Source organism: Calonectris borealis, chromosome 20, assembly GCF_964195595.1.
Source record: "Calonectris borealis chromosome 20, bCalBor7.hap1.2, whole genome shotgun sequence".
In the NCBI taxonomy this organism is placed as follows: Eukaryota; Metazoa; Chordata; class Aves; order Procellariiformes; family Procellariidae; genus Calonectris; species Calonectris borealis.
The window spans coordinates 8,322,152-8,340,540 of NC_134331.1; the positions used below are offsets into that span (position 1 = coordinate 8,322,152).

The window sequence follows — 18,389 nt, forward strand, 5'->3', positions numbered from 1 at the left end:
CTTAGAAGCAGTTTACCCTGTGTTCAGGAGAACTTGCAGATTCATTTTCAGTGCTATTTTTAGCTGATATTTTTATTGTGATAAATAGATTTAATCGTGCTACTGATTAGATTGCTTGTTTCTCTGTCTCAATGACTGGTCTTTTAACTATGCTTTTGTCAAGCACCTGGTGTGTTTCTTGTCTGTAATCAGAATAGAGCTGGAGCCTCTCGGCTCTGAACTCTTCGGATCTCCAGTGTAAACCAAATCAGCATGGATTAGGTATAAATGCATGTACTCATAACAAGACTGCTGAGTTCACCCATGGGGCAGAAGCAGAAGAGTGCCGGGGCTTGCTGGGGCATGTCCTGTTTTAACCGCAAAACCCGAGCAAATCTGAGCCTATGAGGAAGCCTGTAAGAACCTTTAACATGTTCTTGAAACTCACATTTTTTGCTGCTTTGTGTTCTGTCTCCAGTGGTGGAAAACCCCATACAGCCAGGGAGGAGTGCACGGACAGGCACATGCCTTGTGCTCCCTCCCTCAAACTCCTGCCATAGTCCATACAGCTGCAGGACCTTCTGCCACCAGAGGCTGAATCTCTGGCTCCAGCAGTGCACACACCACGGAGCTGCAGGATGCCATTCTGCAGGTGGTTGCAGAAACTAAATTTTTACATGAGTTCAGAACTGGACAAATTCCTAGAAGAAAGCTCCACTGAGGTTTATGAGATGTGTGGATAATATCGTTACCTTCAAGGTCTGAGTCACACATTGCCGGGAAGGTGGGCTCGTGTTCTGCAGAACTGCAACACCCGCTTGCTCTGAGCTCTGCTTCTATAGCAGTATCCCATGTTGGTCACTTTTGAAGACAGTTGTTAGAGTAGACAGGATTTTGGCAAGGCTGATTTTGACTTTGTCAGAAAACCTGCCAGCATGCATGTTAACTCAAATATCTGAAGTAGAATGATTTATTAACAACAACATTTTACAACAGTGTTTTCTTTCAGTGAAACTTCAAGATGCACATGGAACTTGCAGGTAAAGGCCTGACTGGGTGTAGAAGACTTATAGATCACTTAAAGCATGCCTATTTCACGGCAGCTGCTTTCAGACTGATCACGGTCAGCTTGCCTGCTTGTTTAAGAAACAAAACCATTTAACTATAGGTGTTTCTTAAATTGATTTGCTAATAAAAATGAAATTTTAGGGACTGTACTCATCTGAATATCATAAGAAGATCTGAAAAAGATAATTAGATTACACCCGAGTGATGTGATTGCAAATTCAAGCTGCATTAAGCTGGTATCAACAAAGCAGTACATGTGCATATGGCACCCCAAGTGTTCTTCGATGATACTGCATTCAAAAGGTGTATGGCTTTGGTAGAAGAAAAAGCAACGGGGTAAAGACAATTCCATGCTCAGTATGTCTCTGTACAGTTTATTTTACAGATGAGATGAGCACTGTGGCGCATATAAACTTGCAGAACAATATAGGAAAATACAGTTTAACCATATGAAATTGTTTTACAGTAAGACAGAAAAATTTTGTACAGGAAATGCCTTCAACACTGAAGGACAAGATCCTCAGCTGACATAAAGTAGCTTCCACCAAACTCTGCCAGTTTATCTGAGCTGAAGATCTGCCCCTTAAATCTTTTCTGCATTCAACTTCTTAAGTTCCATAAGTGATTCCATAAGTGATGTATCCTTACGGAACAAAAGCCATCCTGTAATTTGCACAATGATCCAAGATTTACTAGTTACCCAGACAGAGGCTGCATGATACATAAACTATTTAAGGGGTCTATTCAGCCAACATTTATGGAAAGTTATAAAATTTTGGTTAAACATCTTTAAAAATAAGTCATTAGTACTGGCAAAAGACAACTTTCCTAGAAATTTAGAAGTATTTAGCAAAGTTACACAAAAAAGACCAAACAAGCAACTTTATTTTAGTAGAAAACTCTGGTTTAGTTTATGACTGGTGATCTGGCCCACCTTTGAATCCCTGCTGTTAGAATGTCTGCAAAACTGTTCGGTGGATTTTTCACACTGTCTTGGGCTGCCGGAAGAAAGGAAATCATCTAAGGAGGAGAAGAAAATACCAGTACCTGCTTTTTTCATAACGGATAAGAGGTTGCTGTCCCTAAAGAGTGTTTTTGACCTGCTGGATTAAAAGAGTGGTAAATGGACATCTAAATTCCTTAGGCTATTCTGAAAATTTCAGCCATCACATAAAAAAACTCCAAAGGAACAAGGGATTTCAGGTCAAGCGTTCCCAAATTCAATGACAAAAGATTGTCATGTCATGCAAACGTGAGATCCCCGAAATCACTATTCAGCTTTAGACTTCCAGTACCAGAAAATTTCTTCTCAGCAACTGCTTTAACCAAAGAGTCAAGTTTTTTTATTTTACACAAGAGAGGCCTATTTGGGCCCCAAATGCCACGTACTCAACAATTATTTATGCAGAATTCCCTGCTTATTCTGCTGAGACCCCTATACTGAAGGATGTGTCAGAAGATTAGGTTAGCAACGCTCCTTCAATACAGTTGCTTTTCCTACTCTGTTTTCAGCATTGAGAATTTAGGATGACTGTGCTGGACAGTAAATGATCAGTGAGACAAAGGCAGGTCTACTGGATATGTGGATGTCCTAAAAGAGTGCACAGTGCAGAGCAAGGAAGGGGGGTTAAGAATCCTGCACAGATCTGTACATACTGCCTGCTCCTGAGTTTTGGAAATCAGTAGGGTGAATCTGTGTATTTTACATGCTTGTAGCAGATACAATTTAAAGAGGCACTTAGAGGGGAACTACTACCAGAATTTTAGTAGGGTTGTGATACAAGCCATTACTCAGTTACTTGTTAAATTAGTAGCCCTGAAAGACTGCATATATTCAAAATTATAGTCTTGTCCGCTCACTGAACCTGAATACAGCAGCTGAAAAGCTTTTGTTCTGAATATCCACTGAGTTTATTTCTTATGACACACCTGAAATAGTTCAACTTAATGTAAGTTGAGGGAATTAAATTTGAATGTTTCAAATTTATGTATTTTTTCTGTAATTATTATGTGGTTAACCTAAGACTTATTTTTTTATTGGTCTATGAAAGATTTTTTCTGTGTACAATTCTTAGAATGAGATGCATCATTAGGCACAAAAGGTTTCTGCTTTGAGGAACACAGGGGATTAGAAATTTAAGTCAAATTGTGCTATGTGTTGGTCCCTTCAGAAAAAACGTCCAAGAAGAAAAAATAAACTGTGACTAGCACAAAAAGGAGTCATTGCACTTCCAAACTCGGTGGCTGATACGAAAAATCCGAAACAAAAACCAAAATAACCCCTCCAAAAAGCATGCACTTATCACTCTCAGAAAATATCCAAAAGCATGAAGTTTGGTCAGCACATTAAAGCAACAGAGACGTTCTATGAAAATTCAAAATTAAAGAAAAGATTCTGAAAACTGGTCTATCTCAGTGATGGAGGGTTGGCTACAGTAACAATGAAGAGGAAAAAATAAGAATTGAAAGATGCACATTTATATGAGTAAGATCTACTAGAAGACAAAGTAATGAGTATTATTTACACAATAGTGCTTTTCAGGAAAATACAAGGATTTGCTGACGGGAAAGACTTCATCACCATTATGCAACAGAAAGACTGTGTGCTCCAAGCTCCTGGAGAATACCTGCATGCCAGGCTTGACATGTCTCCACCTGACTTGGAGGAGTGCAAGGGCGCAGGACATCACAGCGCTGCCAAATGCCAAAAACCATTCTGTAGTCACCAGTGTGGCATTGCCACATACAGGTCTCCCGCTGGCACAACCAGGTGCTAGTTGGAGAGCCCTGTATCAAGCAATAGATACAAAGGAACACTTCATTACTGATTTTCATGTGCTAAGCGGAATTCAGAGAGTGATGAGCCTGTTACTGGACCCATCAGGGTCTGAGGGAGACGAGTGCCTCATGTCGAGAAGCTCAAATGCCACTGGGGCAGCTAAATATTTTCCTGTCCCATGTGTCTGTTTTTAATTTGAATCTGCCTGTGACTATTGCCCACCTGATTAAGTTAAATGTGACCAGCAGGCTCCTCTGGTAAAATGTCAGACACTTCTGCTGTACAAGAAAGATGCCTGTCAGCCGTTCCCTACCACTGTACAAGTACGGAAGGAATGCCCACACAGCAAGAACCATTCACAGCAATGCTCCGGCAGCCTCTGGGACCTCGTTCTCCTATTTCAACACATGCTGGGTAGCAAAAAGCCTACAGACCTTCCAGAAAGCTCTGTGATCAGGAAAGCTCATTATTTTGAAAACTGCTTTTTTGACACTGTCTTTTGAAGACCTAGTTCTCGCAAAGCAGAAATGTAAAGCTGACCAGGACTGCCTCCAGGACACTAGACTCTGACTGTCATCTCTGGGAACAGACCCAGCAGACTGCACTAGTGCAAAAGAGCACAATAGCTACTATAAAATAGCAAATATGTTTTCAATTCAGAAGGAAACAATCAATTGATCACACCAAGAAGTCACATCTACTCATTCCGGGAGGACCTTCAAGGTGCTGGTCTGGATTTCTTAAGGTGCTTGATAGTGAAGGACCCACCTGGGTAAGCAGTGCTCTTTTTTCTCCCTGTGTGTGACTGAAGAAATAGATGGGCAGAGCTACTTTTTCCACTTAATTTTGGATTTGTTTTTTTACAGTTGCTCTAGAGCTGCGCTCCTAGCACAGCCTGACACAGGGTCAGTCACGGAGCTGCTGGGAACTGCATGTATAGCAGCTAGGTCTTATTCATGAAGTATCTGAGGTTCTCATTTCTTAATGTTTACCTTACACATGTACTCAATGACTAAGGAAAAGAGGCTTGTGCATTTCTATTTGTTAGCCTGATTTTCAAAGTCTCTTATCACTTACATGCTCTCTGTTGTGTTCCAAGAAATCTCTGAGTGCCGAGCACTTCCAAAGAGCAGGTGAAGAGTGCACATTCCTACACAGAGAGTCTAACTTGCAGCAAATATTTAAATAATGACATTAAAAACAGGGACAAATTTAAAGAGATTCTGAAAAGGTCTAGAGAAATTAATGCTGCTAGTGAGCATGTGAAAGTTTCCTGTGAATGCTTTACAGAAAACTCGTTAGGGAAAAAAAAGAAAAAAAAAAAAAAAACAAACCAAAAAAGAGGTGATCTGAGTGCAGTGCAATGTCACAAGACAGCTACACACACTGACATTACAGCATGGGGCTGTCAGTTAAACAAAAAGCAGCTAATTCTGCAACATGAAACTACACAGATGCATAAAGGGTAAAGAGAACCAGAGCAGAAGTTTGCATGCTGCCTGTTATGCACGAAAGGAAGAACGATTTCAGTGTTTACTGTAACTGTAACTGGGGGAGCACAGCTACCCCACAGCAGCTCAGGCAGGGCTGCAGAGGGGGAAAAGTATTCTAGAAACATAACAGGGATTTCCATTTTACTTTCACTGCTGTTACGATATTTTAACATTTAAAAAAAAATTAAAGTTATCTCTAAAGATCCCAGTGTCAAATAATGAAATAACATTCCTATAAGGGAACAACTGAAGTCTTTCAACACATAGAAGTGATGAACAAATGTGAGATACAGATGTGAGTGAATCTGGAGCAGACTGGAAATCTGAGAATTAGGCCTTTTTGGATGTTGCTCTATGAAAGCAACTGGAACTTTGCCAGTAATGGGAGAAAAGTCCACTTGGCCCATGCGGTAAAGGACTCATCGCTTTCAGCTCATTAACTCCAACAGGAATCAGCCAATAGCACTGGATCCAGAACGAGTTCTGTTAGGAAATAAGCTCACCTTCTGCTCTGTGACCACAGAGCCGTATGAAGATGTAAGACAGCCTTGTCACTCCACAAAAAAAGACTGATATCTGTAGTGACTAAAATAGTAAAAACTTGCACCAAGTGTGTGAGCCCACCTGCCACACGAAGTGAGATGACCCTTAAGCTCAGTACCTACGGAGGCAAGAGACTTACTTTCCTATTCCTATTAATCAGTTACATTGCAACATCATCATGCTTTTCACATGATGATGAACATAACATGTTCACGTAACACAAAGCTTGATCTTGCTCCGGAGAAGCAGCTGTTTAGGATGAGCTATTGCATGAGGGAAGACTGGGTTCAACTGCATTTTTGCAACTCAATGGAAGATGAATAGAGCAATGCTGAAATCCCGAAGTTACCTTGTTAGGAACGAACACAAGGGTAGGCGTCCACGCTTCCCTTCAAACATGCCACTACCTTCTTTGAAGATGCTGTCCGTTCAGAAGCACAGGGGCTCCAGTACTCCCTGGCTTGTAAGGCATCACACTGTCCAGGATCCATCAGCCAGAGAAGTCAATGAACCAGGTAACACTGATCCCACCGTCTGCAGAGTCATATCACAAGGGAGTATCATCTTTTGCAGGAAATAAGCTGGAAACTGTCTACAAGCAACGGCAGAACTTCCCTAACATTTCCACCGATTACAGATGAAAGTCTTGTTGTAAAGGAAGCATCTCACCCATTGCAGAGCAGCGCCGTGAGAGAGTTTGCTGGGCCTGGTAAAGATTAACAGCCAGGTACAAGTGCTCTCCTCAGATTATCGAAGTGAAAAAGAGATACAGACTCCATCAAGAGAATTATCGTTCTGTGCAGCTCACACATTCCTGCAACATTTCAAATGGACCAAAAGCTAGAATTAGGAAAACTGTCTGGAAATAAAACAAAAGGCAAAAAAAATTTACTAGAAAATACAACTGAGAATTGAGAGCAGCTTAAATACACCTTAAGAAAGGAACCAAAATACATTTCAGTCCTCAGAGAAAGCTGTGCTAATGGACAGTATTTCCAGTCCAAAATACATAAAATAACAAACATCTTTAAAGAAAGAGGAAAAATTAAGTCTCATTGATAAAGATTATTTCAGATACTTATTACGGAGAATACTGTATAAAGTGCACAACTAGCTTGGTTTTGCAATCAAAAGAAGAATGTGGTGAGGTGTCGTCAAGATTGCTCATTTTAATTTACAATACAGCTTAGAATACAGGGGTCGACCTGAGATGCAACTCTTAAGTACTCCAGTTATTTTTGGCCACTGAAGTTTTGAAAGCTCACCCTGCACCTGTGGTTTAAAAAAAAAAAAAAAGAAAAAGAAAAAGTGCCTGTCCTCCAAAGTGCATGGTAGAGATAGGAAAAGTATACATTGGTATGCCAAAAAAATTAATAGGACAGAGAGTGAATCAATAGGAAGACTGAAAAAGAGAGATCATCACAAAACTTCCCTGCTTGAGCAGCAGAAGAGGAGTCCAGGGAAGTGCATGTACGGTAACCGAGCTCAAGGACTACGCGACGCTTAGGCAAACCATGTTCCATTTGTATTGCAATGGTCTTTGCAGTAACTTAGGAGAGACTCACATAACAGTGTGCTGGATGCTTCCAACACCAAGAATAAAATAGTAGTCACAAATTCAGAAGTGTGTAATGGAAGTGCAGTATGGGAGGTGTCACACCAGGAACAGTGATCCTGAGCATGCAGTGGTCATGGCATTGCACCTGCCAAGGTGCAAAGGTTTATAAAGGTTAATGATGCAGCAGAGAAGTGGATTGTGGAGGCATTTGCAAGACAGGAACAAATCTATACTGGTAAAGAGATGGTTGAGAAAAAGGGAACGATAAGAAAATGCAACAGAATTCAGTTTGAAATAACAAACCAGGAAAATAATCACTGTAGAAACATTAAAAATGTGTTTCAGATAAGACTCCTCTGTGTCTCAGTTTGTATTTGTAAAGGGGAATATTAATTCTCAATGATCTAACCACAGCACTTTGAGGCTGGTGAACAAAAACCTAGAAGAGTAATAGAACAGAAGAAGGATGCAATTTTGGTGCTGGGGAAAAAAGGATGGTAACAATGAGATAAAGTGGAGCATAACTGTGGATCAAAGGAAAGAGTACGGTTTGGGAAATTGTAGGTAACAACACAGTAAACACTAAGTAAAGGCCACAGTGCTCAGAATCAAGGTTTCTGCTGGATTTAAAGCAAGAATCTTAAGAATCTTGGCATTGCATGAAATGCTGAAAAATATATTAACAGCAACACTGAATAATCAATCAGAAATAACAGCAGCAGCAGAAGATGAAAACCTTTTCAAAACCAGTCTCCAAACTACAAAACACTATGTGCCAAGAGCAGTGTTGAATTTTTGGTAGTTTGTGGCAAGGGTAACTAAGGAAAAACCTAAGGTTAAGAATCTGATGGTGCAGAAGTCCTGGGTACCTACATCTACATTTAATGCAATCTAGTATCACAGATTCGTGGCACCTTTGAAAATCAGTTCTAAAAAGATAAACCCCACAATTTAGCTGGACAAACTTGATAATTAGAGATACTTAAAGGCTGTGATATTCACCTGAAGGAACCAACAAAGGGCAATTTAAACCTGGATCCCAAATAAAATGTTAAAGGACTGTCTTTAAGTAGATTCTGTGAGAAAACACCTTGCATAAACAGGGAAGGTTTTGAACATCTCTTTTATTCGTTGGTATATAACCTCTTTCTGTCATTGAGGGCACTCAGACAGCTGATGAGGTAGGTATAGCACAACCAAGTCTTTCCTGATAAATAATGGTGATGGTAACACTTTCAACCTTATTGATTGGCCTAGAACAGAAATCATGATGATGATGGGTTTATGTATCCCTGAGAGGGAGTATAAAACAGGAAGAACAGAAGTCTTCTCAATAGATTTTGGGAGAAGGGCCATCACTTCACTGCCATGGTGAGAAACTGTTACATGAAATAAATGTATTTGCACAGCATTGCTGTGAGATACGCGTGTTTTATAGATGGGGGAGCCAGAAAAGTTAATTGACTTGCTTATGGCCATGAAAGCAGTCAGTGACAGAACTGCGATTCATGATCAGGACTTCCTTGCCTCCTGCCTCATGTTCAAAGTTATCTACTTGCTGGCCAGAGGCTCACTGCATGGTTGTTCTAACATACTGTATAAAGATAGTCATGCAAGGGATGTAGCACAAAGTCACTGAAGAACAGAGCGCTCTCTGTACAAGAAAGCAGATTTCTTCTGGAAGCTGCGTGTAATTGGGAACCTCTGGTGGGACGCACACATCTGGTTTCTTCACCCTGGAATGTCTGGTGCTTAAGGCTTAGCACAATGAGGACCATTTTAACGACTAAATGTAACAGAGAGAGCCCATACAGGCATAAATTACAAGGTGTCTTGTAGTGGAACAATCTTTTCCCTATGCTGTTCTGACCCTTAAAAAAAAACGTTAGCCTGGTTAATTCAGTGGACTCATCACATACAGCTATAGATCAGTCTATATTTCCATGTCCACAGGTCGGATATCTCCAGTTTTGTGTTCTTTTACCCACAGTTCCCTGTCTTTGGCAGGATCCACTTTCCGAAGCAACTGATCCACGAGCTCTACTGTCTAAAATGAACAAAACAAGAATCAAAATGTCAAGGGCGCATTTCAAGCAGAGACAGTCATTGCTCTGAAGCGTAGACCAGCTATGGGCATGCCTACGTTGCATTTGCAGTCAAGTGAGAACTGCGAGGCTTGGTGGACAACAGCCAGATCTGAATGTGAAGCCTCGTAGCGGGAAGCAGAGAACGTCAAGCAGAGACAGGCTTCCTATGCCAAGCATTGACCAGTCAGTCTCTGACTCCTGTCCTGCAATCTGTACCTTACACCAAATACAACCACGTACTGAGGTCAGCATTCATCCCCCATATTTTAATATTTGAAAACTAGCCAGTTTTTTAATACGAAGAAAATATATACTCCCTCCCCCAACAGTGAAACTATTTACCATCTTCCTTGCAAGAACAGATGACCTCAAGGAGTAGTGCATCATGCTAGGAGAGCTAATAATGGCTCATGCTGGCCAAATGTAATTCAATTCATTGTGTCTCCCCCAGCAAAAAGCTGTGATCCAGCAGTAGGAAATGTAACCAGGATCAGAGAGTCTTGGAGGAGCAGGACTGTAGGGTGGCAGTACAGTACTGCTGCAAACTAAGGCTGACCGCATACACTTTTCACATCTCCTTTTGATACACGTCAGTCAGATCAGAATAGGGACCGTTCTGCTTAGCTGAAGTGCAGTGAAGACCACAGGGACCAAACAAAAAGCAGACTTACACTTTGGTTGAACATATCTGTCTCATGCCGCAGCTGTGTATACTGGCAAAGATGCTGCCGAATCATCTCCACCCTTTCAACTTCTAGTCTCTCAAGCTCCTGGACATGAAGAAAAACAAGTCCACATTTTTCTTGGAAGCTGAGCTTGAAGGCCCAGAGAAAGGACGACACACAAGAGGTTGCCAGTCAGTGCAATGCTACCCCAGGGACATGCTTTGGAGCTGAACTCTATGGTTGGACATCCCTCTGATTTGCAGAGAATCAGAGACAGCAAGCAACAGAAGTCACTTCAGCCTGAGCCTAACGACAGAAAAGAAGGTCAAAACCTTTCCAAAACTGAGACAACCAAGGCAGAGAGAGGAACTACTGTCTTCAGGGACGCTGCAAGCAAGAGGAAATCCGTTTCCTGCAAGAAGCTTTGCATGCTTCGTTGCTAGCTCCAGAAGTTATAGTGATTCCTTGGGAAAGCAGGAGACCATGTTGGGGTATATAGTTCAGAGGGCCTGACTGCCCTCATTCAAACCAGACACCTGTAAGAGTAGTTTTATCTGTTCACCAGATGATGAGCTGGGACAAGTCTCCACCTCACTCAGCTGGCAGTAAGCAGACCCCAGCAACACTTTAGTTGAAAAGGCAGGTGATATCTAACTTTCCTCCTAATTTTTTCTGCCTCTTTCTTCTCCTGGATTCTGATATTATACCCCAAAAGCTGCATTTAATCCCTCCTTGTCCATCTGAGTGGTAGCAGTGGAAGCAGCATGCTCTGGAAGTCTGCCTTTAAAGACATATACTGTAATGGAGTTTGGTGTTTCCCTAGAAAACTCTGTATTCACAAGGACATCAGTGGGGCCAAATCTTAAAACAACTGCCTTCAGAGGGCATTTCTGGTGTCCACTTACTGGGCATCATGGTGGAGTGCAACGTGAGCATATAAAAGCAGGCAGACTGCTACATGGCCTTCCCTGTGCTATCTACAATTTGTTAAACGTCTTTTGGGAAACATCCTTCATTAAAGCACAAAAATCTCAGGTGGCAGACTATCTGCCTGGGGAGGAAGAAGAACAAAGGAGCTTATAGTAAGGACAGGACTGAAATACACTGAGCTCCTATTGCTGTTGCCGGTTGATGTACTGCCCTTATGGAAAAAATGGCCCACTTTGAACTCAGACTCCCTTACTTAGGGCACAGATGCACAGGACCAGAATGCAGAACCCAGTGTACTAGTGCTGGTAAGCGTGCCATACGCAGAACGTGCATTATGTCTGCACCAGAAACTTCAGGGAGGAAGGTATGGAAGGAAACACAAATCTTCAGACCTTGACTCTCTCAACTTTGTATTGCATATGAACTAATCTTTATCTGAGCTGATCAGATGCAGACTGTTTTTCAATTTAGATTGTTATATTCATGAATACCAAGACTTACCTTCAAATGCTTCTCAGCCTGAGTTTCACAACTGACAAACCTGCTGTGCAGCCTGTAGGCTATGACTTCCCTCTTGAGCTATCTACTAGAGCACTTCTGAGTTGTACTTCTCCGGAAGCAAATATGCAGCTAACATGTATCTGGCTGTATCTGGACACAGTGGCACTGATGGTCAGTGTCATTTGCATCAGTGAGAAACCACCAGTGAAGGTGAGAGGAGAATCAGATCCCTTATGTATAGGAACAGCCAACTTTTTCTCTTTTGTTCCGCTTTTGGGAAGATAACTGCCTCTGGTTTTCCACTCACCCATCTGCCTTTATTTACTGCAGTTTAAATATTGCACTGACACACTTCGAAATGCTGAGGAATGTATTACCCTGCTTCTTATTAGGAGGAGTTTACAGTTTTGTGTTTGTCCAATGACAAAAATACATGCAAAAGATATTTTTATTTCCCACTTTGGAAAGCAATTGGCCGTTGTCCAGAAGGGCTCTAAGGAATGACATGAAGGAGGAGCCCTAAAGCCAAAGCACAGGTATTTCAAGGAATACAGCACATCCAACCTGTATCTTGGAATCTCGGTGACTAACCTCAAAGGTAACGCCCTTAGGGTGAATACTGTGAGCTGTGTTAACTTCAGAGAAACAGAACAATAGGCAATTAAAGTATGCCTCTTCTGAGCTGGCAATACTCTGTGAAGAAATTGTAAAATCATGGAATACAAAAATTCATTAACGTATAAATGGATACAGTGATTTATCCTATGTTTTTCCATGTCTTCCTGGGGACAATTCCAGCATTCTTGCCCCTAAGCAGCCCTGAACTGGTTTAATGCCTTCTGCAAAGAAATAATTATTTCTTCCTTCCCCTAATGATGTAAGTTTTTCTTAGAACTGAGAATGGGAAATTTATCACAATGAGAGATTTATCACCCAATTTTTCCCACTGCTTTGCACAGTAACTAGGTATGAGTGATGAATGCTGTACACTATTACAATTTCACAATATTATACATGTAAGATGCTAGACAGAGTTACATACTAGAGTGGTGGTCACCATTTCCTCAAACCACTTGGACTGGGCTTGATTGTAAAGATCCACGCAGCGCATCAGGTCATCTCCTGAAAAGTTCAAGATAGCAACACATTAGTCTTCTCTAGCCAGTGTTATGGAGCTTAGAAGGAAATTGCAGTTCAGGTTTTGTAGACAGACCCAGAGGGTTTGAAGGTCAGTCCTGGTGGAGTTGAAGGCAGTTCTGTTACATGGCATTTTTTAGGTGCAACAAAATTTCAACAAAATGCATGCACTTGATGTGTGGTAAAAGATCAGGTGATTGGGGTGAGAAAGAATGAGGGGGAAAGACTTTTAAAAGGAAAATATGAACATTAAGCAATATTTTAGAAAATGCTCAGAACTATGAAAGCAAGTTACTTCAGTTAAAAAAAAAGGTCATAGCCAGCAAGTTGTATCTGAAAAATAAAATCATTAAAATGGGAAATCAGTAATAATGAGTTATTAAGCTGCAGGGTAGCACTCTGTATGTGAGACTACATTCTAAGACAGGTCTGTTTAAAATGGTAGCAAAGCTCAGGCTCAAGCTGTCTGAGATTGAGGAATGCTTATTTGCAACCTCAACCCAGCTGCACACTCATGCGTTCTCCAGCCTCTGAAGATGCACGATTCCAGTCGAGCTCTGGCTTCTTCCTGCGTTACGGCAGTAACACAATAAGCTGCAATTATTTCAATTTTTTCTTTGTTACAAGACTCTGCTCTGACAGAGAGGGAAAGGTGGGTGGAAAATTTGGAAGGCATGTCACGGAGATTACTGCTTTCTGGCTAGTAAATTCTTTCTTCTTTAAATGAGCCTGTTACACTTTCCCGAATGGTTTGATGCCTAGGTCCAGGGCTCAAATTTATCCTGTTCTTTTAGGTGCAAAAAGGTCTTTCTACATGAACCAGGGCAAATTAAGCTTTAAGAACAGGACTCATAGACCAAACAAGTATCAAAGAAGTAAATGCATCTGGAAGTCTCTCAGGGGCTTAGACCTTGGGGTGGCAACCAAACTCTACGAAGAAACCAGGATTCAGGGCTTAAAGCTCTGCAATAAGCTTATCCATCCAGACAGGGGATGCCTAGCCTGACATGACAAGTCTGAACTAATGGCTGCCACACTCCAGGAGGCTCCTTGGAAGCTATCTGACTTGGGGTTATACCACCCACCCGAGTGAATCTGAGCTGCTGCACAGCCAGGAAAATGAAAGCCGTGAAACACATGAACAATCCATGGGAGCAGAAAGCAACGACACCTATCAGTAACCAGTGGGATCATAGAAGGGCTCTGGTCTAGAGCTCTCTAGTCCTATCGTCCACTTGCAGCAGGCCTAATTTCAAAGCTAGATCACTACATGCTGCTGCTGTGCGCATTGCAAGCACCCCAGCTGGGCTGCTGGGTAGCACTACCTGCGGGGATGGGGCAAGTCCTCCCCTGCCACACACCGAAAGAGTGGCACGAAGTGGGGGAGAGTGATGGGGAGACTCACACCAAACTCTGCGTTACTCCCATCTGATCCTCAGCTCTCCCTTGCTTGTTCAATAAATACCTATTACAAACAATTTCTGAGGACCCAAGAAAACACAGAGAGGCTGTGAATTTGCAGATGGTTAAAGAGCATCTCTCATGGAACCTCTTGTTGCTAACATATAAGTTTTGTTTCTCCTCAAATGGTTGTCTATACGCATGGTCACACTGCAGATGACTCTTCTCAGTCTCCTCAAAACCCAGATAGCCAGACAGGCTATCCTGAAGTTCTAAAAGCCTCAGAACTATGAAGGACCACTCTGCCAAGGAACAGACCTATGAAGGGAGGAAACATGGAAGCCCTAGTTAAAACATATTTTCAGCAAAGCTAACAGAGCTGCACATATCAGCTTTGCAGATCTCAAGAAAGACAGTTCCTGATAGATCCTGTAGAAGTAGTTTAAGCCTCTGTAAAACACGCGTAGGTCACATCAAGTAGATGTGTCCTCAGTACAGTATAGCACATACTACTATATCCTCAGTATCCCTTGAACAGAAATCATTTTAATCACTGAGTAGCAGTGGAAAAAAGACAAAAAGTTCACTTTCAAGGTAAAAGACAGTAATAGGAAGCATAATAGGCACCCACGTAGTTGTGGGTGACTGTGATTTAGGAAAGAACCAAGGAAGGAACTATGATTTAAGGAAGAAACATCCTCAGCTGAGCTTCTTTGAATCTGACTTTGAAAGTTTCACAAACCTTCACTTATCTCAGCACACTGTCACAAAATGAAAGGATAATCCACCCTCCTTTTACTGTTCTCACACCAATTATCAAAATCATCATTTGGAACGTCTGACTTGGAAAAACTGGGCTTGTTTCTTCAGAGGATTTAATACCAAACAGATTTGTAGCATGGTTCATTTTGACTTTGTAGCTACAATATTAAAAATAAGAAACACGCAGGTGGATGGGCAGTTACATCCCATGTTGTTCCTGCCATCCATGGGGCTGCTCGCCTCCGGCCGCTGACAGACACAGGTACTCACCCGCCTGAGTGGACTTCCGTCTCGCCTTCTTTATTTCCTCTTCTGTCTTGTTGCTGAGCTTCACCTCTAGCTGCTGCGTTTTCATTTCCAGATCCTTCTGTCTCTCTGTCAAGGCTTTCCGGGCCTTGGAGTAATTAAAGAAAAGTCACATGTTTTCGAGGAAAAGAGCTGTCAGCTGCTTTCAGCCACGTATGACTCCTTCACACAAGTAAGAAGTCAGGGACTCTGCATAAAACTGGGTCCTAACTGGGATTCAAGTTCTTAGGACACCATGTAGTGTTCAAAGAAGTGTCCTACCACTATACAGATGTTGTCACCAACAAATCACAAAAGCATCTGAATACTTCATAGGTTCTTAGAAAGACACAGTACAAAAGGCATCATCAGACTTTCATGTTTCTTATTAACATTATCACTATTTCTGGAAGAAAGGGGAACGGGAGCTTCTTCCAAATGTCTTAACCAGTATCATCAAGACACCTTGTCCATTTGCTTTTCTTAGGATCTAAATTGTTGAAAGAATTTCAAGTATCTTACAAAATTTATTTTTAAGTACCTTCTGGATTCAATATACACTTATCAGAAACTCTAACAATAGAAACTTTTAGACTTATTTCAGAAAAACTAATTCAGGTTCATGACAACAGCAGTTCGTACTGTAGAAATCAAGAACCTGAGACCTGGTTACAACTGATTATTTAAATTACTTTACTTCAAAGTCCTTCAGGCTTTTAAAACCTGATTTATCAGTATCATTACTGAACTTACACAGGCAAATTAGTGAAGTGTCTTAACAAATAAACATCATTACCAAATATGCATGCTGTCACCTCATTTGCCAAGGTTGCCTAAATACATAAAATAAAAATAACTTGTTTTGCATGGACTTGTTATAAAATAAGTCACGTTTCTTCCCAGGTATAGTGTTTAAAACTAGATTTGGATGATTACACTTTTGTTAGCACTTTGCAGTTTTCTACAGTCATACCAGCCTGTCAGTTACAACGCTCGAGGCATTACCTGATTTTTTTCAATTTGCAGTTTTAAAGACCCTGTGCTTGGTTCGGCAGGTCGCAAGAGGGAGCTGCAGGAAAGCAATTTGGTGAGAAGCTGTGTGCTTCATCAGGCACACTGCAGACATGGCTTTTCCCTTTTTTTATTCCTTCTTCTCAAGGCTATTCTAATTCATTCTTTTCAGTATCCCCATTGAGGACTGTGTTTCTTTGCAGATACGACTGTGAAGAACTTGTTTTGCAGAAAAATGCCTCCCCGGCATACAAACAGTCTAATAACCTTGTGTATCCTGCAACAATTCTGTCCCTGGGCGAACTTTCTCATGTGTGCTCTGATCTTTAATGAAAGCCCAAACAACCTTCTGGGTTGACTGAGCAACTTACACCCAAGAGCAAACTGCATGAGGATACCATTTGGCATAAGCGTCTTGGCAGCCGAGGCATGGGTAACCCGTTTCCTGCCAACTGCTGATAAGAGAGCACTTTTTGTGGGTATCTCTCCCTAAATCACAACCTCAGCTACTGGGTGTTCACGTTACAACAGCCCCTGACACTAGGGTGCTGCTGACGTTTGGGTTTTTCAGGTGAGGATGTTTGCTGTGAGGCAAATGGGAACTGGGAGAGGATTTGTGACTTGCTGTGCCAGGTTCGAGCTGCCTTCCTTGGCCATCTGCTTTTGGCCATTGCATGAGAGGATAGTGAGCCAGGCGAGCCTTTGGCCCGACCCTGCTGCTATTTTAAGGCAAGGTTTTCTAAATTTTGAGGGCAATATATGTGACTTCCAGATGCACACGAGCAAGGAGTATTTTTATCAAATGTATCAGAAATATATTGTCCCAAATTGGGAAGGGGAGGATGACACAAAAAGCCAAGCCAGTTCAGCAGTAACGTGTTAGCCCTGCCTGTAGCCCCCAGTTTCCCAAATTTCAGCTAAGCAGCAAACTACATCAGGGGCCTGGCATAGCATAACTAACAGCAGAAAGCACTCAGCAGAAACCTTTGTGGTTCTTCATGGCAGAGCAGAAACTTTTCACGGGGCAGCTGCTTTTCTGTCCAAACCAGCAGTATCTCATAAACTCTCCAGTTTGTTCTCTGCTCCCACCTTTTCAACTGCTGCATAGCGGCTGGCCAGATGCTTCCGTAAGTCTGCAATATGGTGGTCACACTTCTTCATGTCTTTCTTAAAGTTCTCTCTGAAGTTGAGCAGGGGTTTCTCTACCTCGCTCTGAAGCTGGTAATGAAAACAAAGGAAGAAATGGCAATAATGAGGAGCTGGGCAGTAATTCCAGGCCCGTCTGCTGAGCAGAGCTCAGGACAGAGAGGAAACAATACACACACTGCAGCCAAAGGCAATGTCAGACAGCGACACTTCTCTTCCCCAAGAGAGCTCTGAGTGAAGGTACTGCAAAACTCAGCTCTTCGCAGGACAGCTCTGTTAAGGGAATATTTACTGAAGGCAGCAAAAGGACGGAAATCTTGTCTTCCTCTCTCGCCGTTAAATTATATCTCTCTTCTTACAGATAAGATCAAACTGCAGGCAATATCCAGAGCACTACTTGAGGTGCTCTGATTCTGGCCTAGCTGATGCAACTTAAAAAAACCCCAAAGTACACAAACTAAAGCTGCTAACCCTGACTGCAACAAGGTGAGTCAGTGGACCGATCACCTCCCTGCTCCTGCTGGCCACACTAGTTCTGATACAGGCCAGGATGCCATTGGCCTTCTTGGCCACCTGGGCACACTGCCAGCTCATGTTCAGCCGGCTGTCAACCAGCACCCCCAGGTCCTTTTCCTCTGGGCAGCTTTCCAGCCACTCTTCCCCAAGCCTGTAGCGTTGCATGGGGTTGTTGTGGCCAAAGTGCAGGACCCGGCACTTGGCCTTGTTGAACCTCACACAGTTGGCCTCAGCCCATCGATCCAGCCTGTCCAGGTCCCTCTGCAGAGCCTTCCTACCCTCGAGCAGATGAACACTCCTGCCCAACTTGGTGTCATCTGCAAACTTACTGAGGGAGCACTCGATCCCCTCATCCAAATTGTTGATAAAGATATGGAACAGGACCGGCCCCAAAACTAGGCCCTGGGGAACACCGCTGGTGACGGGCCGCCAACTGAATTTAACTCTGTTCACTACAACTTTCTGGGCCCGTCCGTCCAGCCAGTTTTTTACCCAGCGAAGTGTGTACCTGTCTAAGCCATGACTGCC

The 18,389-nt window shown here is 42.3% G+C and overlaps 1 protein-coding gene across 4 annotated transcripts in view; it reads right to left on the reverse strand.

Annotated features, from left to right (window-relative positions):
- Nucleotides 1-1,393: 1,393 nt before the first annotated feature.
- The window catches only part of GAS7 (growth arrest specific 7), a 105,492-nt gene continuing 88,496 nt past the window's right edge, over nt 1,394-18,389 (reverse strand). For all 4 annotated transcript variants that reach the window (XM_075169745.1, XM_075169746.1, XM_075169748.1 and 1 more), the window contains exons 10-14: nt 17,289-17,417; nt 15,174-15,297; nt 12,646-12,725; nt 10,179-10,277; nt 1,394-9,467 (exon numbers count right to left, since the gene is read on the reverse strand). In XM_075169745.1, coding sequence (XP_075025846.1) covers nt 9,354-9,467; nt 10,179-10,277; nt 12,646-12,725; nt 15,174-15,297; nt 17,289-17,417 — 546 coding nt within the window. In that variant the 3' untranslated portion in view covers nt 1,394-9,353. The remainder of the gene's footprint in view (nt 9,468-10,178; nt 10,278-12,645; nt 12,726-15,173; nt 15,298-17,288; nt 17,418-18,389) is intronic.